The sequence below is a fragment of the Microtus oregoni genome, unplaced genomic scaffold (assembly GCF_018167655.1).
Source record: "Microtus oregoni isolate MIOR12 unplaced genomic scaffold, Mior012 000029F_ref0000214, whole genome shotgun sequence".
Classification (NCBI taxonomy): domain Eukaryota; kingdom Metazoa; phylum Chordata; class Mammalia; order Rodentia; family Cricetidae; genus Microtus; species Microtus oregoni.
In genome coordinates, this window is record NW_024543088.1 from 24,043,703 (window position 1) to 24,068,499 (window position 24,797).

Genomic DNA, 24,797 nt, shown 5'->3' on the forward strand with positions numbered 1-24,797 from the left:
CTACACCCATGGCTTGAAGAAAAGCTGATGTGATCCTCTTAAAAAGTTGTTCAAAGTTACAACTCCAAGTAATATTTTAGAATGTCCTGAATTCAAATAAAATTACCCACATGCTAATAATCTATATTAAAAACCCCAAACTGAATTACAGTGCAAGGCCCACTCTTGGTTTCTTGCTTGTGTGAACTAGTCTTGTTTGAAAGGGGGTTCCAGGCTGGAGAGATGACTCAGTGGTTAAGAACATTGCCTGCTCTTCCAAAGGTCCTGAGTTCAATTCCCGGCAACCACGTGGTGGCTCAAACCATCTGTCTGGTGCCCTCTTTTGGCTAGCTGTATACATAATAAATAAATATATATATATAAAAAGAAAGGGGGTTCCATGCTGCCCCTTCCAGCCCTTGAACTCTGACCTCCAGCAGCACCACGCCCTACCATGCAGCTTTACAATGGAAAATTCAGACTTTGTCCGCTTGAGATCTCGCCACCAGAAATTGCAATGTCTTTGCTTACATTAATAGGCGAAAATATTGTGAAAACATTTTTTACACAAAGAAAAGCTTTATTCCCATTAATTTTATTAACTTTATTGAGATATAGAATATATGTACAGCATAGTTCATTTGAACTGTTCAACTCAGTGTGCTTTGGTATATTTGTGGCACTAAAGCTCCACCATTAGAGTAATGCAGAAAAATTGATCATCCCCCAAAGAGATTCCATATCCATCAGCAGTCATCTCCACTTCTGACAAGTAGTCTTGGGCCACTCATCTACTGTTTGTCCACAGGTCTGTACATTCTGGAATTTCATTCATATCCAATGACGTGTGGCCTTTTCTACCTGGCTCCTCTCGCAAGTGCCCTAACTCGGCTTCACGCTACAACATATATCTGTTACTTCACATGCCTGAAAATTGTCAGATGTGTGTATATGCCACTTTTGTTGATTTGTTAAGGCACATCTGGACTGTCAATTGGGGGTTATGATGAATAATTCTACTGTCAACATTTTATACAAGTTTTTGCTATACAAGGCAACAAGTCAAAAGAGAAGCACTCTTTTAGTAGTAAGTACATAGTCAATGGATTTTTCTGATAGAAGGCAATTAGAGGTATAGAAAACATTCCTAAAATCTGACCAATAGAATCATGAGGTAGAAAGCCATAGAAAGGAGCTTTTGCTGGGCAGTTATCATCATTATTATCATCACTTGTACCTCGGAGTAATCCTTTTGGATTTTAGGAACAAATCACACCGAAATTAGATGCCAACATAGGTGGCAAAAATGCATAAGGCTACGTCACAGTTTACTGAGGCGGGGTCCTGCCAAGCTTTGCCATTCTTTCAGAGGAGGGTTTCCCTGGGCAGCCAGCTTCCGCAGGTAGTCGCTGGGCTCCAGCTGGGGGATATCGGGGTTCTGTTTGTAATATTTTTGCAATTTCTCTAGAACTGTGGGCAACCCAACCGAGGCAGCATAGAACATGGGCCCACCCAAGTGCCTTGGCCACCCATACCCATGCAGGTAGATGACATCGATGTGCTCCGGGCTAGCAGCCATCCCCTCCCCCAAGATGCGGAATCCCTCGTTGATAAGGGCGTACAGGCAACGCTCCAGGATCTCCTCCTTGCCAATGGAGCGCTGTTCAATATGGTGGGTGGCTCTGTACTGCGACAGGAGCTTGGAAACCCAGGGATCGGGTTTGTGAATTCGACCCAATGGCTTGTCATACTGATACCAACCCTTCCCCGTCTTCTGACCAAATCGCCCAGCTTCGCAGAGCATATCAGAAAGCGGGGAGTATCTGTTACTGCCCCGCATCCGGGCAGGAGTTCCTGGTGGCAATGAAGGTCCAGTTAGGCCTTGCCCCTTGCGAACTTTCCAGCCCACATCTAGCCCTGCCAGGTCCGAAACTCTAAAGGGTCCCATTTTAAAACCAAACTCTTCCAAGACCCCATCTACATCCTCTGGCTTGCTGCCTTCCTCTAACAGGAAGTATGACTGGTTGTAATAGGGAAGCAGCATTCTATTCCCAACAAATCCATGGCAGTTGCCTACAACGACTCCAATCTTTCCGATCTTTTTTGATAAGTTCATAACAGTGGCGATGGTATTAGGGGAAGAGTATCGGCCCGGAATAACCTCTAACAACTTCATGATATGAGCTGGTGAGAAGAAGTGGGTGCCGATCACCAGCTGAGGGCGGTCCGTGGCAGACGCGATCTCATCCACATCCAGGGCTGAAGTATTGGTGCACAGAAAGGCCCCCGGCTTGCACAGGGCCGACAGTTCTGCAAACACTTGCTTCTTCAGGCTCATATCTTCAAACACGGCTTCAACCACTAAATCCACCCCTGAAAGCTCCTTTGTGGCTGAGGAGAACCGGAGTTTGTGTTCTGCTGAAGCTTGGCCGCTCTGCCGCATTTTGGATGCTTCCTTTTCCAAGATGGCAGTTATCACCTTCTTTGCAACATCTAGCTGCTTCGGGTCAGACTCTACAGCAACCACGGGAATCCCAGCCCTTAAGAAAGAAATGGCAATGCCTCGGCCCATTGTTCCCAAGCCTGTGGATTAAGAGCAAAGGAAAGAAAACATAGTTGGCTGAGCAGGTGGACATCTGCGGCAAAGTGGCATTTTAGAAGATCGACCCGCGTATAGTGCTGCTACTCACTGGCACCCCACGCTGATCATGCATGAGGCCCTGGCTTCTGTCCCTAGCACCAGAGATGACTAAGAACAAAAATGTATTGAGCAGTAGTTCATGTACTGCTAAGTGCTCCAGAGGAAATAAAAATCAGTAGGGGCCATATTCCTAAATACACACAAGCTATTAAAACTAACAAACAAGCCCAGTAAAGCTCCAGGATATATAAATCTGTACATAAAAGCCACCGTGTTCTCTTTAATACTTACTTCTCTGTGTGTAAATGTCACAAATGTCAGAAGAAGGAAACGGGTGCCCTCTCTGTCACCATCTGCCTATTCCTTTTGAAACAGGGTCCTCTGTCTTAAGAGAGTGGGGACTTGTGTCTCTTCAGCTAGTCTAGAAACCAGCAAGACCCAGGGACCCTCCTGTCTTTGTCCGCCTCGAAGCAGAGGTTACACAGATGCTGGGATCTGTGTAATTCTGATGTTCACAGTTTCCAAGAAGGTACTCTTAACTGCTGAGTCACCTCTCCAGCCCCGAATACATTCCCACATATTAGCAATAAACAATCTGCATGAAAATAAGAAAATAATTCTACCTACAATAACATCAAAAAAGAGTCATACACTTAAAGGAAGATATTTAACAAAGGAGGATATCTGCACTAAAATTAATGAAATACTATTGAAAAAAATTAAAGAACAGCTAGGGTGTTTAGTGGTCAGTGTTAAAGGGTTTGCCTAGCATGCACAAGAACCTGAGTTTATACCTAACATTGAAAACAAGAAAAGAAAAAAATAAAGGAAGAAAAAGGGGAGAGAGAATGAAAGGGGAAAAAAGTGTCAAAGAAGACCCAAATAAATCAAAAAGAATTCTGTTGTTCACAGACCAGGAAAAATTTAATATTGTTAAGATGAAATAGCAAATTGATCTGTAGAACCAACGCAAGCTCTCTGCCTTCCCATAAATTAACAGTGGATTCTAAAATTCATATAGAAATGCAAGATGCCTAGAAGAGTCAAACCAGTACTTAAAAAAAAATGGAGAAGTCACTCTTCCCAATTTCAATAATTATGACAAAACTACAGTATTCCAGGCAGATGGAGCAGACTGGGAGTCAGAAATAACCTCCACTCTGGCCTGTGTGTGGACAGGACTGCCATTGTTGAGCGGTCCCCAGGGCTGACCAGCAGGATGGAGAGAGTTCATATACTCAGGAGAGAATTAACAAGCGCTAAGAGGAACAAGGATGAATTTAGCATCCAATAGCCCCAAGCCAGTGGCGTCTGGAATGGGCTGTGCTTTTTGCGCACCTCAGTGCAGCTGCACCCAGAAATTGACAACAGCTGAGAGCACACGCGGGGACCTGCACAAAATCAAGCAGACAGAAACCCCAGCATCAAAGCGGAGGGGAGCAGGAAGTCCAAACCCCAGCTGAGGGGCCACAGGCCATTGATGGTGGAGGGAGAGTCAGTTCTCTTAAAGGATGAGCCTACCCTCCCAGAAACTACGCATGCGCCATGAGATGGGCCCCCACACTCACGCGTGTATTAGCAGCACTGAGAAGCCTCTGCGATTTTAAAAGAGAAACATGAGACTGGGAGAAAATAGTGGGGGGAGGAGGCTAAGGGAGGAATTAAAAGAAGGGATGGGGGAGGGGACTCGAGCTAAACACAATTTACACATGTATGAAATTACCAGTTACTTAACTTACCAAGAACACCAACTGAGGAGACTGGCTGAGCGGACGCTGTTTTCCAAGATGCTCCCGAGGGAGTTGACCACTTATTTGTAGACTTTTCAGCAAAAAAGGCATACTGCAGGGCTTGCGCCTGTCCTGATGCCCGCAGGTACATAAACAGCTTTTCTTCTTCCTTAATGCCTACTTCATAGGGGTGCTTCACGGAGGCCTGGACTGAACGGACACAGGTCTCTGGAGCCAGGCGGCCAGGGAACTGCTTTCGTACCTTGGTGATGGCGTCGGCGAAAATGCCGTCCATATTGGGCAAGCTTGGAACTGGCTTGTTCAAGATTCTGCGAGGTTCTATAGGTTTATCTGAAAGGAATTGCAGAAGTTCAGAGCACTGCAAGTGTAATACAAAGGGAACAGGACCCCGCACCAGCTGAACAAAAGTGCATGGTCCCAATGACCCAACTAGACACTATGCTTTATTATTTAATAAAATACTAATTCCCAAATTTGCTATCTTAGTAACTTCAGACCATAAAGTAAAATTTAGAAGATCTAAATATTAAGCTACTAATTCAGGCCAAAATATTTCAAGGTCAAGACAACTTTATAGTAGATTAAATATTGATCTGTCAGTCCAAATAGGTCAGTTCTTAGTTAATGTCATATATTCAAAAATTATTCACATTCCTTTCCAAATAATGTCAAAGCCTTTAAAATAACATAATAGACAGAAATGATGCACTGATTAGCAGTGGAAGAGAATTGAAAGTTCATTGATTAGTTCTTCCAATACAGTGAAATGGTTTTCAATACAAGAGGGAAGATAATCTGAAAGAGGGGAAGAAAGGTTTTTTTTCCCCCAAAATGGAGATGGGATAACTGGACACACAGGTGGGATAACTGGATGCGCAGGTGGGATAACTGGACACACAGGTGGGATAACTGGATGCGCAGGTGGGATTACTGGACACGCAGGTGGGATAACTGGACACGTAGGTGGGATAACTGGACACGCAGGTGGGATAACTGGACACGCAGGTGGGATAACTGGACACGCAGGTGGGATAACTGGACATGCAGGTGGGATAACTGGACACGCAGGTGGGATAACTGGACACGTAGGTGGGATAACTGGACACGCAGGTGGGATAACTTGATACACAGGTGGGATTACTGGATATGTAGGTGGGATAACTGGACACGCAGGTGGGATAACTGGACACACAGGTGGGATAACTGGACACGCAGGTGGGATAACTGGACACACAGGTGGGATAACTGGACACGCAGGTGGGATTACTGGACACGCAGGTGGGATAACTGGACACACAGGTGGGATAACTGGACACGCAGGTGGGATAACTGGACACGCAGGTGGGATAACTGGACACGCAGGTGGGATAACTGGACACGCAGGTGGGATAACTGGACACGTAGGTGGGATAACTTGATACACAGGTGGGATTACTGGATACGTAGGTGGGATAACTGGACATGCAGGTGGGATAACTGGACACGCAGGTGGGATTAATGGCCTGGATAGCATTATGTGTACTTAGATTTCTGCAGTCTCATCCTGGTTTTAAGTTAAATGCAAGACTATGACTCAAATATGCAAATATTAATTACTCATAGCGGTGAGAAGGGTTTTAAGTGACATCCTATAGGCTGTCAGCATAGGAGTGCAGACAGGGGCTAGCAGTGAGGTTCCCCCTCACCCTGCTCCTTTGAAGAGCCAGGAACTATAGCCACCACTTAGCTATTCAATACTTTGACCCTCTGCGCAAGGGAGGCTGAGGAAGACGATGAGAACTGTGTAGTCTATAACTGGTGTTATTCGTGGGTGGCCAGTGAAGATAGTGTGGATAGAAGAGAGGACGGGGAGAGAACACGTGGAGGGGAGGGAGGAAAGTGGGAGAGAAAGGAGGATGGATGTCAGGGCTGTGGCCTCACCACACAGGACACTGCAGACCGGGAGTGCTATCCTTGGGGTTGCTATCGCTCCCTGCATGACTAGAACTGCCTCCTAACAGCACAGCACACCGATATCTTTGAAAAGTTCAAGACGTTCAAATCGCTGTTCCCTATCACAAAGGCAGTTAAACTGGTTTCCGGACAGAGACCGAATGTGACAATCTGAAAAATAATAGCGTTTGACTTTGATATACAGTCTGGTCCAGGAGCGGATCTTAACCCTAGGTGTTACTCTCTGGAGGACAGCTGCAGTTTCTGGAAAGTCCTTCCAGACACAAGGAGAAAAGGCAGGGATGGGCATCACTTGCTCCAAAATACTGACTACAGTGTGAAGGGCTCTCCTCACTCGTGGGGGAGGGGGAACGAAACCTTGAAACCTTTACATGGCTTCATTCTGACTTGTCAGGCCGACATTTGAGGGGTGGTTGTGGCGATAGACCGCAGGCTGTGTGACAGAAAATCCCGACGTAGTAAAGCCGCGGAACTGTCGCTGTGCACCAAAACCGGCTTCACAGAAGTAAATTCCCACACATGTACAAACACACATGGAATGGCGTGTCGGTGGTTTATGAACGTGACCATCAAGGCAATACACCCGTCTTGTTTTGTCAAATGATTACATATTAACAGCTACATTTAAAAGCAAATGAGAGAGGGAGCAGGGAAGCATAAAAAGAAGTATAAGACCTCAAATAAAATGGAAAGCAGGCATCACTCACTGATGAGTTTAGTAAGATAACAAGTCACAAGCAGCAAGATGCTCTCAGTCAGGCCTGTGCTGCGCCCAGCTGTTCCGCGGTTCCCTATGGCATCTGTCTCCAACAAGGAGGAGACTGGGTCTCATGTAGCCAAGAACGGCCTTCCGTCCTCCTGCCTCTACCCCAGAGAGCTGGGATGACAGGCGTGTCCTAACAGCCACAGTTTTATGACTGCTGAGATTGGACCCAGGGACCCCTACTCTCACCCCCAACTTGAAATAGTAAAAGATTTCAAATAGGTGTGTGCAGGTAAAACAAACAAACAAACAGAAATCCAACAGCAATTTAAAAGGTCTAGCATTTCCCATAGGATCCTATTTGTCGAAGCCCAAAACAGATACAGTGGATGTTCTTGGTTGTAGGAAGGACCAAACCCGGAGGTCCCAGCCTGCGTGGCCTTTATCTTCTCAGAATATGGCCAAAAGTCAGCTAACGTTGTGGAGCCCTTTCTTGCTAAGACAAGAAAATCAAAAGAAGAGGAGCTATCATGGCCTACGTGGCTGAGTGGAGAATAAACCCATGTCCCCTGTTGTCCTGGCAGAGGCCATTTCTGTATCAGACTGCACCCACCAACACACTGGGCAGGCCTCTCTTTTTCCTCTGGGTAAATTCAATGTCTTGGATGGTAGAAAAAGAACAATTTTTAAAATTATTTTAGTATTATTGTGTGTGCACATATAGACATGTGTGTGTGTGTGTGTGTGAGTGTGTGAGTGTATGCGGAATGTGTGTTCTTGAAGATCAGTAAAGATCCAGAGTGCTAACAACCAAATTGTCCATCAGCTGCTAAAGAAACTATGGTTCAGTCATACTGTGGAACACATTTCAGTAACGGAAAATAGTCAATTATTAATACATCGGACAACACAGAAGACTCAAAAACACACTAAGTGAAAGAAACCATGCACAGAGTCCACGCTACAGCGATTTGAAAGTCTAAAAACAGAAAACTACGGTGTCTTGCGGTTGGCCGAACAGAATGGAAGGCATCTGCCAGGAGGAGCCGATACTTTCTGAGGGGAAAAGTGTATTTGCCACTACACTGTGGAGGCAATCACACAACTCTTACCTACACTCACCAAACTCTATGCTTAAATGAGTGAGTTTCACTGTGCAAAAACGAACATCAGGGAAGCTCAGGGTCGTTCTAACTGTTCTTCAACTGGATTACTACTTATATGGAGAATTGTAAAAAAAAAGTCAATTATGATCTATACAATGAAGAAATACATAAAACTGAACAAAAAGCAAACACAGCCAAAAAATTAGAAATAACTGGGAAAACTAGGATACCCCAAGCTAGAAAAACATAAACAAAACGAGGGCTGGTGACATCTCTCTGTCACATGCATGTAAAGCCCAAAGTCCAATTCCCAATGATCACAAAACAACACACACACAAACAAGCAGACAAACAGAAAACCACGCCACAATAAAAACAAAACCTGGACAGTAACTTTTGTGGAAAGCTCTTTTCCATCTGTCATCATCCCCTTACAATTTTTGTAATTCATAGAATTCATATGAATTCTAACTGGCTAGAAGTACAAAATATATGTAAATTTTTATGGATTTTTCTTCTTGGAATTGGAATCAATCCCATGGTTTCACTATGCAGCGCGGTTTCACTGTGCTAGCGCCTACCCCAGGCAGAGCCTCACTGCTGAAACATTTGTACATCAAAGGCACGGTTTGTCATTTCCACCCTCTCTTCAGGACGAAAACGTGAAACAGTCACGTGTAACTGCCTAAAGCCAGAACCATAGGTGACTTAAGTTTTAAAGCAGACAATGCCTCAATGCTGGGATGCCACCAAGTGGACAAACTCCATCATGTTGCTCAGACTGGCCATCATTTTGTTTTACAAACTTTCGAATTTAATGTGTAGAATTAACTTTAAATGCCGAAGGGAATAAACACCCCCAGACCATAGTGTTAGTGCAATAGACCTTGCCCCTTATCCTCAGCTCGCAGTAACTCAACTCTCACAATGGAATCCAGGGAGACCAGGTAAAGACAGACTTCTCACAGAAACCAAGGCCAGTGCAAACTGAAATCAATAGTACGAATTTGATTCCAAGAATGACTTAGGATGCTCTCTGAAAGCTGATTGTGTGTGTGAGTGCTCACAAGCCAAGCAGTCCTCCCTGGAGCAGAGGGATCCAGAGCTGTGGTGGCAGCCCGGGAGGCAGAGCCTAGCAGGGAAGTGCTCCCACTTGGACAGGACTTGCTGAGGCCCACTAGGAGTCAGCTATATTTCCCCATAGCACCTCACCTTTGCAGCGGGAGTGTGGAAACCCCAACTAGCTAGACCATAGAAAAGATTTTAGGGTGGCGGGGAGTTCGCAACCAGGGGCAGCTAAGGAGCTTTCACAGTGATGTCTTGGAATGACCCCCGAGCTTTCTCTTTCACCAAGCAGAGACTAGCACACACTCCATTCTGCCTGAAGTCCAGCAATCCTCCTAAGTATTTTCTTAAGCAATGTTTAGCTTCTCCCTGCTTGGTTAGAGCATGCAGCCTTCCTAAACTTTCCACAGAAGGTATTACATGGTTTTTGCTTCCGTTGTGACATCTTGCAGGAAGGCTACTGAGAACTGAACTCTGACTTTGCATTTATCTCCCAGGGTTACGTCACCAGTCCCACTGTTATTGTTCCCTAGCTTAAAGGCACAGTTCTAAGTCAAAAAACCAAACCAAACCAAATAAATAAAAATAATTTAAAAAGCCAAAACAATGCTATAGGCAAGCACTAAAGGGTCAGAAGGAACACCTCTGGTCTGCAATCCCAGCAGGGAGAGAACTCACTTGTCCAAGACAGAAACTCCAACAGCCATGACCTCTCTGAATGCCTTGCAGGTCCTGTCCTCTGAGGGGCCAGCTAACGTGTGTTCTCCTGTTTGTACTTAATTCTATTTTTCACACGGAAAAACACTCAGGGTATGACATCCCCAAGGTAAAGCAGATCAAACTGTAAAACCATCTCCTTAAACTTCAGCAAGTGTCGGGTTCCGATCTCAGCCGCAATCACTTCGGTCCTGCGGACGCTTCCAGAAGAGCCCAAGCATAGCTCCGCTCTGTCTAGCAGTTACGCCTGCCCTCTCTCTGCGTTTCTACCTTCTCTCCACCACACCCTCCATTTCTGTTATGCTGTTATCAAAACACCACTAAAAAGAATGCTCTTTTCACTCCCTAATTCGACATACCGTGGAGTTTATGCCAGATCGATACAACACTTACAGCTTGGCTACATTCTACCACATGGATCCCGTTAGATATTTAGCGAGTTCCTCATTAGAAAGCACATTTAGCTTATTCCCAATCTTGTGCTATTTTTTTAAAAGATAATTCTTTACCCATAATCTTCTGAGCAAACTTGACGGCTTCTTCAACTGGGTCTGACTTCACAACTGCATCCAGAATGCCGAGCTTGAGTGCTTCGCCTGCTAAAACATGTCTTCCTGAAACCAAAAAATAAATAAATAAATCAACCAATGAACAACGTGAGGATGTCCCGGGGCGTGGCTCTCTCCAGTGGGGAAGGTGGCCATTCCTGGATACAGCAGTTAGTAAGTAAAAATGCCTAAGGCCATCCTGTCTGCTGTAGGTGATGTTTTGTTGTTGGAGACAGGGTCTCACCTATGTAGCTCGGGCTGGCCAGGAATTCGATACATAGACCAGGCTGGTCTCAAACTCAGAGATCCACCCGCCTCTGCCTCCCAGATGCTCCACCATGCCTGGGACTGGCCTGTTGTGGTTCAACATCACTGCCGATGCAGCCAGGAAACTTGAATTCAAACTGTAGCACTAATTCTTACTACTTGGGGAACCATAGGGACCTGGAGTGGGACTCAGATGCCACCCCTTGTAAATGGAAGTATTTATGTTTACCATAGTAGCTCTGTATTGGGTAAAAGAAAAGTGGTCTCTTTAGATTCTTGCGGGGGTATAGAACCCTGCCAACCTCTATAGAGGTATGTGAACTGAGGTTTAGATTCTGATAGAAGTGGTAGCAACAGACAGACAGGGCTCTCGACCTTGTACCTGCCACTTACCAGGAACTAACTGTATTGATCAAGAGACGGTCCCCAAAGAGGCGGTCCCCCAACACAGAACTAGCCGGCCAAACAGAGAAATGTGTCCACTAAGTTGGCACACCACAAAGTACGGTGAAAGTTACACAGGAGAAATTGGACAGAGCTTTGTCTCTTTTTGGCTATCTAGCACCTTGACCCTGTCTTGTATTGTGGACTCTCTACTGAGCAAGCTCTGCAGCCCTGCTTCCTACGGAGGCAGAGGAGCAAGCAGACACCACTGGACAACTGCTATGCCCTGGCAGGGAAGTGGGACCCCTAACCTCAAGCTCGGGGATCCATGCTCTGCTGAGCACTCCTCTGTATCCGCTTCATCAACAGCCTTCCAGACTCCTCATCCTGTGAGGAGTGGGGGGCAGGTGAACGGTGGCCAGTGTTCTCTGTACCAAGGACACTTGGGTGAGAATAAGTGATCCTGCTTTGGCAGGGCAAAGAGGTCAAGGCACAGAAAATGAAATCTGGGAACTACCGAGATCTCTGGGGCAACGTGGTAGAGGAGTGTGAGCTGCCTAAGGGAGGCACTGGCTGTCACCAAGTTCTTGAGTCTCAGAAAAAGTACCAAGGCTGCCTAGTAGGCCGTAACCACAAAGCACGGAAGATGAACTCCAAGGAGACCCCAAAGTGACTGGAGCGGAGAGCGCCTCTCACACGTTCAGCGCTGGCATGTGTCTTTCCAAATTTCTCCCAGATTTTTTCTCCAACCTAACATTTCAATGTCTTCATGAAACTTTTCTGAGATGTCATTTGAAAGCCATCCAGGGCCACCAAATCCCACTATCCACTCAAGAAGGCAGGTGTGTGATTCCCAGGCCAGCTTGCCTGCTGACTCACAGGGGCCTTTGCTATACAAATCAAAATTTGTCAACCCCAGAGTTTCTGCTTCTTTCTCCTGAAGCTAGAACAGCAGAATCTTGTGAATCAGTGCTGAAGACAAAAACCCAAGCGAGCTCCCTTTGCTTCTCTTTCTTAGAGGAGTCGGGTTTTTATTCCTGCTTTTATTCAAGGTACTCTTGTCTTCCTGACGAATTTCTTCAATTTCCTTACAGGCTTAATCCTGCAAACCCTACGGCTTGCAGACTCAGCCCCCACCATGGCTGCGCCCTCCTGTATTTTGTGCTTCTGCTTCTGTTTTTGTCTTTTGCTGGATGCCCTGTGCTTTGCATCTCTGCAGAGTGCCGGGTTCCAGGCGTTCTCTGAAGAAACTGAAATCAGTCTAAAATATACCTGTCAGGAGCAATGTGTAACTTGATTGTTTGAGTGGATTTCAATTCAATACATTTAGTTTTTCTAATTTTCCTTTTACACACCTCCTTTAGAAGAGCAAAGTTATATCTAATTCATATAGGCTTGGTTTCATGTCAGTTTTTTTTTTAAATCAGAGCATATAGATCTCTATTATTGATTCTAAAAGATCTTTATCTCTTTGCATTCTTAGAATTATGAAGGACTACACAAAGCTAGGGACCTAAATGCCACATCATCCTGCCTTGGTCTCCTGCGAGCTAGGATTATCGTCACCAATCACCACACCTGTGTTTACAGTGCCAAGGAACTAACTCAGGTTCACACGTGCGGAACAAACATTCTACCCACCGAGCTACACCCACCGCTCCAGACACTCAAGCTTCTACACCAGCTCTGACTGTTATGGTTCCTATGTGAATATGTAGTCTACAAATAACACAGACTACAATACGACCCTCAAACAGAGGGGTCCTTTGCACGCACTTTTCCTTTAGAAGGCTCTCAAGTGGGCTCTTCATGGAAACAAATTGGGAAGTACTTGGACAAATTATTGTTTCTACTTGACAGATGACAAAATTTGGAGTCAAAGAAATTAAACTAGCCTCGTTGGAACGTGTGTGGGTAGTCAGTGGCCAAGATCAGACTTTCTAGATGCTGGCCTCATTCTCCAAACCACAGCCGAGATTTCCACTGACCTGAGGTGATTAAGTCAAGAGCAACAGGAACTCCGACGAGTCTGGGGAAGAGCTGGGTTCCTCTGGCACCAGGAAGAATTCCCAGTGTGACTTCTGGAAAGCCAACGTGAGCCTACAAGACAGTAAGGGCAGAAAGGCCATCGTCATGAGAGAGTGTAATGAGATCTTAGTCTGCCCAGGACTTCCCACACCATAAGACATAGCTTCACCGAAGTCGGCAACAGTCTGTAGAGGACACACAGGTCTGCTGTCTCCTTATGCACATTCTGAGCAGAGCTGAGCTATTTTCACACATCCTTGCTTGGGCACATTTCCTTCTTTGAATCTATAAGGACCCCTCTCAGATAACGAAATAGTCTTTGTGGTTTTCAGGGTCCCTGTAAGCATCAGACTGTGGACCAAACCCCAAGGATGGAAGGGAACAATACAGAACTTCCCGTATCTCCACTCTACAAAGAACGTCCACAACTGAACAATAAAAGGGCAACCAACTAATAATGGACTGATTGTCTGGATAAACAGTGCCCCAGAGAAAGGATCCAAGCGGTACATGATGCTCATGTCATTTGCCATGGGGAATGTAAACCCAAACGAAATACGTGTGATGCCTGCCCAAGCGAATACAATAAAGAAGGCAGGTGCTCATTTTGGCAGCACAGACGCTCAAACTGGAACAATGCAGAGATTATTGGCATGGGAGCTGCCAAGGGCGGCACACATGTCTGTGCAGCGCTCCATAGTTTTCAATACAGAGGGGAACATTAGGGTACAAGTGATTTGAAGGGGGAGATAGGGAAAACGGGGAGTTTTACTCAGGAAGGGGGAAGAACACAACAAACAGAACAAAGAAGGGGGATAAATGAACAGCAGAGATGTCTGAAAAGGGGGGTCTCAGCAGTTAAGAGCACTGACTGCTCTTCCAAAGGACCTGAGTTCAATTCCCAGCACCCACATGGCAGCTCAGAACTGTCGGTAACTCCAGTTCCTGTGGATCTGACTCCTTCACGTAGTCAGACAAGCAGGCCAAATGCCAACACACACACACGCACACACACACACACACACACACATACACATGCACACACACAATGTCTGAAAATCATAATATAGCAATACTATTATCTCTCTACTGAAAATTACACATAACACATATGAATCTGTATCTATATGTAAATAAATATAGTTTAAATTGTATTTCTCCATCTGGTCTGACAACACCACCTACAATTTAGCAGAAACCCCAACACCAAACATAAGAAGTCTTTGTTCGAGTGGGTCAGGATTGTCCAAGAGACTCCCAAAACACTACAGGATATTGTTATTACCATTGGTTGCCTCCCAGAGGTGGAAGGTAAGTCCCCATTATTGAAAACACTATGCACTTCAGAAACGGGACCCAGAGGCTGTGGAGCTGGAACTGACCCAAAAACCTCCTCCCTGAGGACCAGCTTTCATGGTCCCACAAGCTTCTAAGGGAGGGAAGCAACCAACAATCCAGCTATGATGCCCATGAATCATAGCAAACATCATGGGTGCAGTGGTGGCACCCACATCTTCATATAAACCCACAGCTCTCTGGGTGCAGCGGTGGCACCCACGTCTTCATGTTAACCCATGGCTCTCTGGGTGCAGCAGTGACACCCACGTCTTCATGTTAACCCACAGCTCTCTGGGTGCAGCGGTGGCACCCACGTCTTCATGTTAACCCATGGTTCTCTGGGTGCAGCGGTGGCACCCACGTCTTCATGTGAACCCATGGCTCTCTAGGTGCAATGGTGACACCCCCATCTTTATGTAAACCAACAGCTCTTGAGTTGGACTTAAGACCTGCTCAACAAAAGGGAATCCATATCTGGTACTGGAAACCTAGTCAACTACCCAGGGCTAGTGAAGTCACAGACCTTGGAGGTGAACCTCCAGCTACCACTTAACTAAAGAGCACAATCCCTAACTACATTGTAAATATTTGCCCTTGTGCCCACAGAAGTGTAGTACTCACCCCTCACGGCAAAAACTTCTCTCTGTAATAGATGAAGACCATTATAGAGGATCACAACCAATCAAAATGCGGAGTTGGGGAGCCCACTCCCAGTGGAACATCTACAAAAGAACGCTAGAGCCTAAAGTAATGATCTGTCCTGTCCCTTTAAGAGACAAGCCTCGCCCTAATGTGGGAGGTTCTTCTATGTGTTGCTTCTATTAGTTAATGAATAAAGAACTGCTTTGAGCCAATGGCAGGGAAGAACAGAACTAGGCAGGGAAAGCTAGGCTGTATGCTGGGAGGAAGAGGGGTGGAGTCAGGGAGATGCTATGGAACCTCTGCCGGAGTCAGATGTGCTGGAACTTTACTGGTAAGCCATGACCTCATGGTGATACACAGATTAATAGAAATAGGTTAAATTAAGATGTAAGAGTTAACCAATAAGAAGCTAGAGCTAATGGGCCAAGTAGTGATTTAATTAATACAGTTTCTGTGTGATTATTTCGGGTGTAAGCTAGTGGGGTGGCTGGGAAGAACAAGCAGCTCACCTTCCCTCCTACATGGCCCACTCCCTACCCCATCCGCTGAGGCAGGCAGATCTTCCTTCCTGCTTGCAGCCTGAGTCTCTTCCTTTTCTGTCTCTCCCCCAAAGAGGCAGCTTCTGCCTTGCTCCATTCTCCCCACTTCTCCCCTTCCCCCTGTCTTTCTCTCTGCCTCTCTGCTCTTCTCCCCTTCTTCCCCTTCCCTTCCATAACCCACTAAATAAATATCCAACCTCACTCTGCATGGCCTGCCTATCCCTGTCTCTGTCTCTTGCCTGCTGCATGGCTTGCTGACAGGGACCAGCCACCTTCAGAGACCTGGGGAGTGGTCTCGTGGTACGCCTATCTGTCTGTCTCTCCTCATGACCTGCTGCAGCCACTTGGGGAACTGCACCATCCCTGCCTAGGACTGGCTGCTCTCAGACCTGCTGCCCACTGCCACCACTTGGGGACCTGCAGCGTCTCTGCCGTATTTTATTTAATCCGTTACACCTAAGGCTCAGGCAACTGTGGAAGAAGGGGGCAGGAATCAGTTGAGCACAGGAAAGCCAGCAGCCTAGCCCAGGTCCACCTGGAGAGTTTGCACTGAAGCCCCACCCTAACCCCACCTCTGGGAGCCTCTTACCCGAGCATTGGCGACCCGATAGTGGCAGCCCAAGGCCAGCTCTAGTCCTCCTCCAAGAGCCACACCTTCGATAGCAGCCACCACTGGCTTCGTGTATCTCTGTATTTCGTCCACCACATCTCCCAGTCTGAGGCTAGAGGAGGCTCCGGGGGGATTGCTGAAGCTGTGGATATCAGCACCTAAAGACACATGGACAAAGGGAGGTGGTTTAGAGGGACTGGGCCTTTGTCACTAACACCAGGGCCACAGCCAGTCTTAGAAGGCCCAGATGCCTTGGGGCTGAGAGGCGCTTTATCTTCAGACGTTAGATAGAAGGAAATGAGAGAAATCAAATCTTTATCAGGAACCATATAGTCTCCTACACTCTGTGTTCCCATTTGGTAGCAAGCATCTTCAACTTCGGGGAAATTTGGGAGCTCAGAAAAAGAGCTAGATTCTTTACTAAGTCTATCATTCTGAGAGTCAGTGCTTCTGAACAACCAGTTTTTAAGAATGTCACCCTTTCTTCACCAAGAACAAAAGCCTTGCAGTGTAAAACGCCGTAGTTAAATGCAGACTTCTTACGAGTTACATCAGTAACCAACTTAGTGTGTATACATTTTCTGAAAGCATTTTTAAATGACTTGTTTATTTTTATTTTATGGATATGGAGATATTGCCTGAGTGTTATGTCTGTGTGCCACGTGTCTGCAGTGCCTGTGGAGGCCAGAAGAGGGCGTTAGATTCCCAGGAACTGGACGGAATTACACAGGGCTGTGAGTGGCCATCCTACCCCAACATGAGCAGGAATCAAACCCAGGTCCTCTGGAAGAGCAGTCAGTGTTCTTAGTCACTGAGCCAACTCTCCAGCCCCTGATAGATTTCTTATGAGTAATAAAATTAACATCGCTTGTCTTTCTGGATTATAAAAATGAGACAGGAATTGTGAAAATTTAAAACCTGTACAAAAACAAAGCAACGAAGGACTGCCTAAATATCATCTCCCCGAGATACGGCTTGAGGCTGCTGAATTCTTTGAAATCCCATGCGCATGTAAATGGATTTGTGGCCTCACTATGACGTTTATCCTTTCGGTCTCAGTGGCTGTCTTCAGTGACTTGAAAGTCTTAAGAGATCTCAGTCTGTCTTTCAAACATGGAGAGTGCACTGTAAAACCTTGTTTTTTGACTTCACTTGACAGTGCAGGCAATTCCTAGTGTTCCCACAGGGCGTCGTCTATTCTTTGACATCAGTAGGCTTGGTATGAACTCCACAAGCAATGGTTTCAGGGCTGAGGGTACAGCTCGGTTGCAGAGGACCAGCACTGCATGCACAAGTCCTGTGTTTAGTCCACAGGACTGCAAAACATTTTAAATTGAAAATAATAATTTTGGGTAAACTGTATTACCTACTTCTTCCTTTTGTTAAGTTGGGAGCGTAGCCCAAAGGCCTAGGAGTTGTATTGGTCTGGACTCCAAATCCCAGCATGCCAGGTCCTGACTCCTGGGGGGGAGGTGGGCAGAACCACTTCCACAGGGTCTTTAAGTGAGCTCCCAAAGGAGAAACATGTGGTGTCGTGTCTCCCCCACCCCTTCGCATTCGCAGCCTCTCCCCTCACCCCCGTGTTCCCCCTCGGGGCCACCTGTTAGGAAAAATTCCAAACACCTTTCCCCTCTTTTCTACCTGCTCCTTATCCACACCGTGTGAGGACGCAGGGCCTGAGGCACATGGCCCACCTGCCACCTCCTTTAAGTCTCCTACCAACTCACCTGCACAGTCTAATCCTCTGCATCACCAGTGAGAAATCTACAGTTTCGAAATATTAACTGATTGTGCAAGACACAACAATTAAATTAAATTAAGTTACTCATGAAAGAGGGATCCCACCCCAGGCAGGCAGGCTACAAAGAGGGATCCCACCCCAGGCAGGCAGGCTACAAAGAGAGATCCCACCCCAGGCAGGCAGGCTACAGAGAGGGATCCCACCCCAGGCAGGCAGGCTACAGAGAGGGATCCCACCCCAGGCAGGCAGGCTACAGAGAGGGATCCCACCCCAGGCAGGCAGGCTACAGAGAGGGATCCCACCCCAGGCAGGCAGGCTACAAAGCCTGCGCCTCCCTGAAGTCTTTTAATCACACAGCGCAGTCACAGAACGTCACAGAGACCAAAAGTGATGTCACTTCTTGGAGAAAAAATTAAATTTTGGATACTGGCTTAATGTCTAGAAGTTTTATTAGATTCCTTTCTTAATTCCAATGAATTTCTGATGAATAAATTTGCTATTCCTGCAAACATTACTGTTTTGGGTAATTTTGTTGTTTTGTTGTTTTGTTTTAACCTTCCTTCATAGCCCTTACACCATGGGTTTACTTTTCTAGTTTTGTAGGCTGGCAAGGGTCTCAGTCTAAATGGGTGGGGCTCAGCCTTCCCTTTCTCCTCTAAGGAAAGCTTCCTGCTCAGCACCTACCTGTTGGCCGTAGGCCTTGTAAACATGGCTATCTTCTAGCTCACTAAGAATTTTTATCTTTACGTTAATTGCTATTGAATATAATTTTCCCTGCATCTCTTGAAATAATCATATCATTATCCGTTTTAATCTTCTGCTGGAATAAGTAACACTGAGAGTGTCCCAGCAGTCATACTTCTAAGACAAGGGTGGTTGTCATACCTTTTCTATAACAGGAGGTCCTGTTTAGAAAAATCAAGATTAGGGTTGGTCTATCCTTTTGATTGTTCACAGTGCCCTGGTCAGGTACTGGCTCACACTGCCCTGGTGGGGTACTGGTTTTAAACGCAGGCTAGCACCAACACAAACTGAGACGGATACTTTGCGGCCACACCCACAAAGTACCTGTGACTCTCATCTGACTTAGAAGCGCAGATCCATTCAAGTTCAGAGGAGGTGATATGGGGGCTGGAGAGATGACTCAGTAGTCAATCACCTACTCTTCAAGAGGACCCTGGTTCAGTTCCAGTTCCAGAGGATCTGATGCCCTCCTCTGGCCTCTGCTGGTATTGCATGTACATGGGACAGAGACAAACATGCCGGCAAAACACTCATACACATAAAATGAAAATAATGAATCTTTTTTTAAAAAGGAAAATAAATCATACTAGACAAAGAGGAGCTGCCTATGACCAGGGGACTTCATCGTGGACCTGCTGGGGAGGACTCCTGTGGCGACACAGAGAGAGTAGGGAGTAATACTTCCAAGGCAAGGATTGACAGGACCTGCCACAGGAAGCCAGAAGGGACAGGCGGGGCTTCTCCCTAGACCCCAGAGTGGGAGGGGCTTCTGATGTCACATCACGAGCTTCCAGCCTCCAGAACTGAGGAACAGGATACTTCTAGTATTCTAAAATAGATTATGGACACTCAGGAGGCAGAGACAGGCGGATCTCTGGGTTTGAAGCCAGCCTGGTCTATAGAGTGAGTTCCAGGTGAGCCAGAGTTATGTGGGGAAACCCTTTCTCAAAAAACTGTTTATGGAGGATTTTTACCAGCCAGGGTCATGCTGGGGGAACCCACAGAGACAGCTGACCTGAGATTGCAGGAGTTCATGGACGCTGGGCCAATAGTCAGCCTGATTGGGACTGATCTATGTTTTCTGCAAGTGTGTGACAATCGTGTAGCTTGGTCTCTTAGTAAGGCTTCTAACAGCGACAGCAGGACCTCTCTCTGGTGCTTAGCTGGCTTTTGGTAACCTGTTCCTCATGCTGGATTATCTGACCCCACCTCCAGATGTAAGGGAAAGAATTCAGTCCTGCCTCAACTTGATGCGCCATGCTTTGTGCAAGTTCACGGGAGGCCTGTCTCCTTTCTGAGTGGAGATGAACCAGGAGTGGATAGGGAGGGGGGTGGAGGGGAAAGGGGATGGGATGGGAAGAGAGGAGGGATGGGAAACTGGTTGGTATGTAAAATAAATGAAAAAATGTTATTTAAATAAAAAAATGTGTATGGAAACTGGTTCAGCAGCCTCGGGAGACTCAGCCAAAGGAAGTTCCAAACCCCATTCTCTCTCCATCCTCAAATGTTTGAAGTTGGAGCAGCATTGCTTTTGAATTTGCAGGAGAGTTTGCCAAGGATGCTACCTGGGCCTAGAATTTACTTTGTGAGCCTTTTGATTTTTGATTCAGGGCACCGCTAATGTAGCTCAGGCTGTGGGAAACTCACTGTATAGTTCGGGGGTCTATAGCCCCCCGAGTTGAGATTACAGGCCTGTGCCACCCCACGGCTCTGATCTTTCTTCTGTAGTGGTCACATGCTGTTTGGGCCTTGCTTCTCCTGAGGTCAGTTTTAGTAGATGTATATTTTCCTAATTCATATTTCTAGTATCTTCAAAATGATACCTGCTTTATTTTCAAGCTATCTTTTAATTAGTTAAATGTGTTGTTTGGCAAATTCACACAAGTATAAAACACATTGTGATGACACTCACCCTCATCCTCTCTTGTGTCCCCCGACCCTACCAACATCCATTCTCTAGAGAATCCCATTCCTACGTTTATGTCTTTGTGCTCTGTTGAATGATCCACCGAGTTTAGGCAGTGCCATCTGTGTGAGGCTGGCGGTTAGCAGCGAGTAGACAACCAAACACAACGACTCCTCCCTCTCCCAGCACCTCCTGGAGGTCAACAGTTCATTGAGGAGTGGCAGGGCCCAAGTGCCCCTCCCCAGCCCATAACTAAGGATGGGACCTGTCTTGTGCAGGTCCAGTACAGGTGACTGCAGTCACCGAGAGTCGTGACCACAGTGACGGAGTCATGCCGGATGCTATTGTGTGGCCCTTCTCACCTTCTAGCTCTTTTCTTTTGAGACTGCCTGTCTGTGTAGCCTGAGCTGGCCAGAAGCACATTCTGTAGCTCAGGCTGGCCCCAAGTGCTGAAGCCGGAGGAGCGCAGCACGGCACTCACGTTCAGAGCTCTCAAAGGCACTGGTTTTGCTTTCTCCCTCGTCTCTGATTTTCATTGTGTTTATGTCTAGGGGCATCTTGTCTGCACGCCCGTCTGTGTTCCAGAAGAGGGCGCTGGATCCCTAGAACTGGATGCTGAGAATCAAACCCAGGTCCTATGGAAGAGCAGCCAGTGCTCTTAACTGTTGAGCATCTCTCTCTAGCTCCTCTCTCTCTCTCTCTCTCTCTCTCTCTCTCTGATCAATCTCTTCATAGGCTCCTCAAGCTTTTATTAACTTGTACCAAAAAACAAAAAACAACCCCAAAACCAAAACACCAACATTCTGTTGTTGCTCCCTTTGAGTTACATCTGCTTACCATTTCTCTAATTCTGTCCTCTTTCATCCCTTCTTCACTTGGTCACGTTCAGTCTGTCAGTTGCAGTGTTTGGTGATTAGCTTATTAGGTTTAAGGTGTTTTCTTCCCTGAAACAGCCCCTTACAGCTGCAAACTACCTGCTAACTTTTATTCGTGTGCCATCTTACCCCCACACCAGATGTTTCATTGTCATTTAGGCCACAGTATTTGCTAAACTTCCTGATAATTTATGCTCTGACTCAAGGGTTAAAGAGGAATTCAATTTCCAGACAGATGAGAAGTTCTGCTTGTGTTGTCGCTATTGATTTGGAGCCTGGCTTGAAGAATTCCAAAAGAAGTTTACCAAGACAAGCTCTGTGTACACTGGGAGTGTACCCAGGGCCTTGAAACCACAGAGCACCCCACCACTGAACTACACCCCCAAATTTCATGCTCCAGTTCCAACCTAGTTTTGCGAATATTGCCAATGTGTTTAAGAGGGTACCTTTCCCAGTTTAGAGGTTCATTGTCCTGTATACGTCTGCTGATCAAACTGGGTCCTTTCTGATACTTTGCTAAAAGCAAAAAGTTTCAGCCCAGGAACGGGGCATCACAGTCCAGTTTCTACCTCATCATCACGCAGAAAATCGAGTTCTCGAGGATTCTGCCCCTCTTCCAGGCCTCACATCATCCAAACCACCACAGTGGGTGTTCAAGGTTTGGAGTCTAGCGAGAAAGCCATTTCATAGCTGGCGTAAAGTCGGTGTATTATTTTGATCTGTCTCTTCCTCGACCTTCTTCACCTGGATTTGTTGAGCATTATGATACATATGAGATCATCACCACTTTGTCTTAATTAGTAAATCATCTCTATAGCGTTAGTCAGGCAAAGCAAGCAGTGATTACTATGGTCAAGACTTTTCAATTGTTTCTTCTCATGACTGTAGCACCAGTATATTTTCACTGAAATATACTAATATTATAAACACTTAATACCTGTGGTCTGGTGAATTCCCACGGCCCTCATTTCCACCTGACTTCCATTGAAGTCAATATATTAATTTTCGGGGCAGGGAAAGATAGAGGTACCACAGACTACACCGAATGATTCAACACTTCAGATACTTTGGCCACGCTGCGCCTTGTCATGCAGTGACCCGGCAGAGCAGTGTCCCGGTCCCTGGAGGGCGGGGGTGTCCGATGAAACCTGACCATCACTTCAGGACGCAGCGTGAAAAAAATAATAATACATCCTGAGCTTGTTCTGGGCACAGACTGACGAGAGTGCTCAGCCAAGACATCTCACTTAATCCCACACAGCCTCCTTCAGCTACAAATTCTGGCCCCTATGCTACAGGCTGAGAAAATGAGGTAAGGGTATCAAAAAGACAGGCCCAAGCTCAGGCAGGGCAGAAGGGACAGATGTGCGTAGAGCAGACACCCAGCAAGCTTACAGCAGTGCTGAGCGAGATGTTCCGCGGAGGCCGCAGTCCTGTCCAGGTCGCTCTTGGGAGTCATGCGTCCCTTCTCACTCCCACTCTAGCGCCCCCTTCCCTTACCCTCACTGATTTCTGACGCACGGGGGCAGCCGATGTACGGTTGCTTGTGGACCTGGCAGAGGTCTAGCTAGGGGTAACGGGAGAGATGTAGACAGTAGTTACCTGCGCAGAAGTTGCCGTTTGCTCCACAGATCACGACGGCTTTGATCGTGTAGTCTGACCCGGCTTTCTGGAGTCCGTCTCTTATCCCCCTGAGGACTGCTGGGCTAAAAGAAAAAAGGTCCACGAAGCAGATTAGTCAAAGTTAAACATCTACGATCTTAGAGATTTTCCTTTACTAATGGTGGATACAGAATGCAGAATCTCGCCACAGAACTTCCACTATTTGTTCAACAGAGGAAGTGTCCACTGTCAATTAAGTGCTGAGCCGATACAATAAATCCACTTTAAAAGCAATTATCACTTCGCTTCACTGCGCTCCAACTTCGCTCATGAAAAATCATTAGTAACCAGTTTTAGAAACATTATCCAGGCTACCACAGCTGTATTCTGGACACCACCGTGAGAGAAGTTACTTGTCCTGGTTTAATTCACTGTCGGTGAGACTTTTCTGTCTGTGACAGCCAAATTTAGTTCTAATAAATGTAGGAGGATAAGACAAGGGCAAAGACATATCGGGCAAGGACCACAGTAGCTGCTTTGCCCAGGTTCAGTAGGAGGGAGGCATCCACAGAAAATTCAGCTGAACCCACTATCCCAGAGGGATGGGATTGCGAACCAAGGGTGAATCCTTCGGATGGATCTCTCTCCACTCAAGTAGTAGGGAAGACACAGTGATTCCACTCAAGAGACCTCTGTAATCACAACGGAAGGGAGAATTTGCCAAGGGGATTAGGGTGGAAAGTTGGGGAACCTAAGAGAATCCTAGGGTGACAGCTGCAAGGAAACACGAACTACATTGACTTGGAATGTTCTGGATAGAATTCTTTCTTTTTTTTTTTTTTTTTGAGACAGGGTTTCTCCGTAGCTTTTGGTTCCTGTTCTGGAACTAGCTCTTCTAGACCAGGCTGGCCTCGAACTCCCAGAGATCCGCCTGCCTCTGCCTCCCGAGTGCTGGGATTAAAGGTGTGCGCCACCACCGCTGGGCTTGGGTAGAATTCTTATGTATACTACGTGAAGGTTTCAAACCAAACTGTGGCAAAAGACGTGCTGAGACCAGCAAGACAAATTCACGGAACACACGAGACACCTGCCGTTGCTATGTGAGGGATAGTTACCTTCCACCCAGTTCCCTTTCACCTAGACACAATTAAACAAAGCCTCCTGCTCCTAACTTATTAATAAGAAATCAAATAAACGGAATCCTAGCCATTACAGAGCATGGAGAAGTCCAAAAGAAGCAAGCAGGTGTCCTTCAGTATCTTGGCAGAACTGCTTCAGGATGCACCACCCCCAGCCTGACAAATCCCTCCTGTGGTCAAGTCCAGCAGATAAAACTCTGCGGGACTCTCACAAACCCCTGATGAGCCATCTTTTCCAAACTTACAACAAACAATATACATGCTGCCTAGCTCACAGTGCACTGTTTCTGGAATAGTGACAAGATTTAAAAAATGGTGACATCCTCACTGAGGACTCAACTGTTGTAGGCAGAACACCATTTTCTACCCATGGGTAACCGGCAGGTATTGAACCCACAGCCAAACTGCTTCCTTCTGGACTTCCCCCGCCTGGGAGCCACTGAGGTGAGGGCTGGGGCTCACATTACAATCACACTCTCATCTTTTATTCATTTTCCTGTTGTAATCTTCTGTCCTGTC

At 46.4% G+C, this 24,797-nt stretch overlaps 1 protein-coding gene and 1 non-coding gene across 2 annotated transcripts in view; one reads left to right on the forward strand and one right to left on the reverse strand.

The window, feature by feature from the left end:
* Window positions 1–558: 558 nt before the first annotated feature.
* Ehhadh (enoyl-CoA hydratase and 3-hydroxyacyl CoA dehydrogenase) overlaps window positions 559–24,797 on the reverse strand; it is a 32,531-nt gene continuing 8,292 nt past the window's right edge. The window contains exons 2-7 of the mRNA XM_041678280.1: window positions 23,140–23,243; window positions 16,251–16,429; window positions 13,103–13,214; window positions 10,425–10,529; window positions 4,360–4,701; window positions 559–2,562 (exon numbers count right to left, since the gene is read on the reverse strand). Of these exons, the coding sequence (XP_041534214.1) occupies window positions 1,301–2,562; window positions 4,360–4,701; window positions 10,425–10,529; window positions 13,103–13,214; window positions 16,251–16,429; window positions 23,140–23,243 (2,104 nt within the window). The 3' untranslated portion in view covers window positions 559–1,300. The remainder of the gene's footprint in view (window positions 2,563–4,359; window positions 4,702–10,424; window positions 10,530–13,102; window positions 13,215–16,250; window positions 16,430–23,139; window positions 23,244–24,797) is intronic.
* On the forward strand, window positions 13,741–13,846 carry LOC121465210. Its single transcript, XR_005976636.1, has one exon. It is a non-coding gene; the product is annotated as a U6 spliceosomal RNA (small nuclear RNA).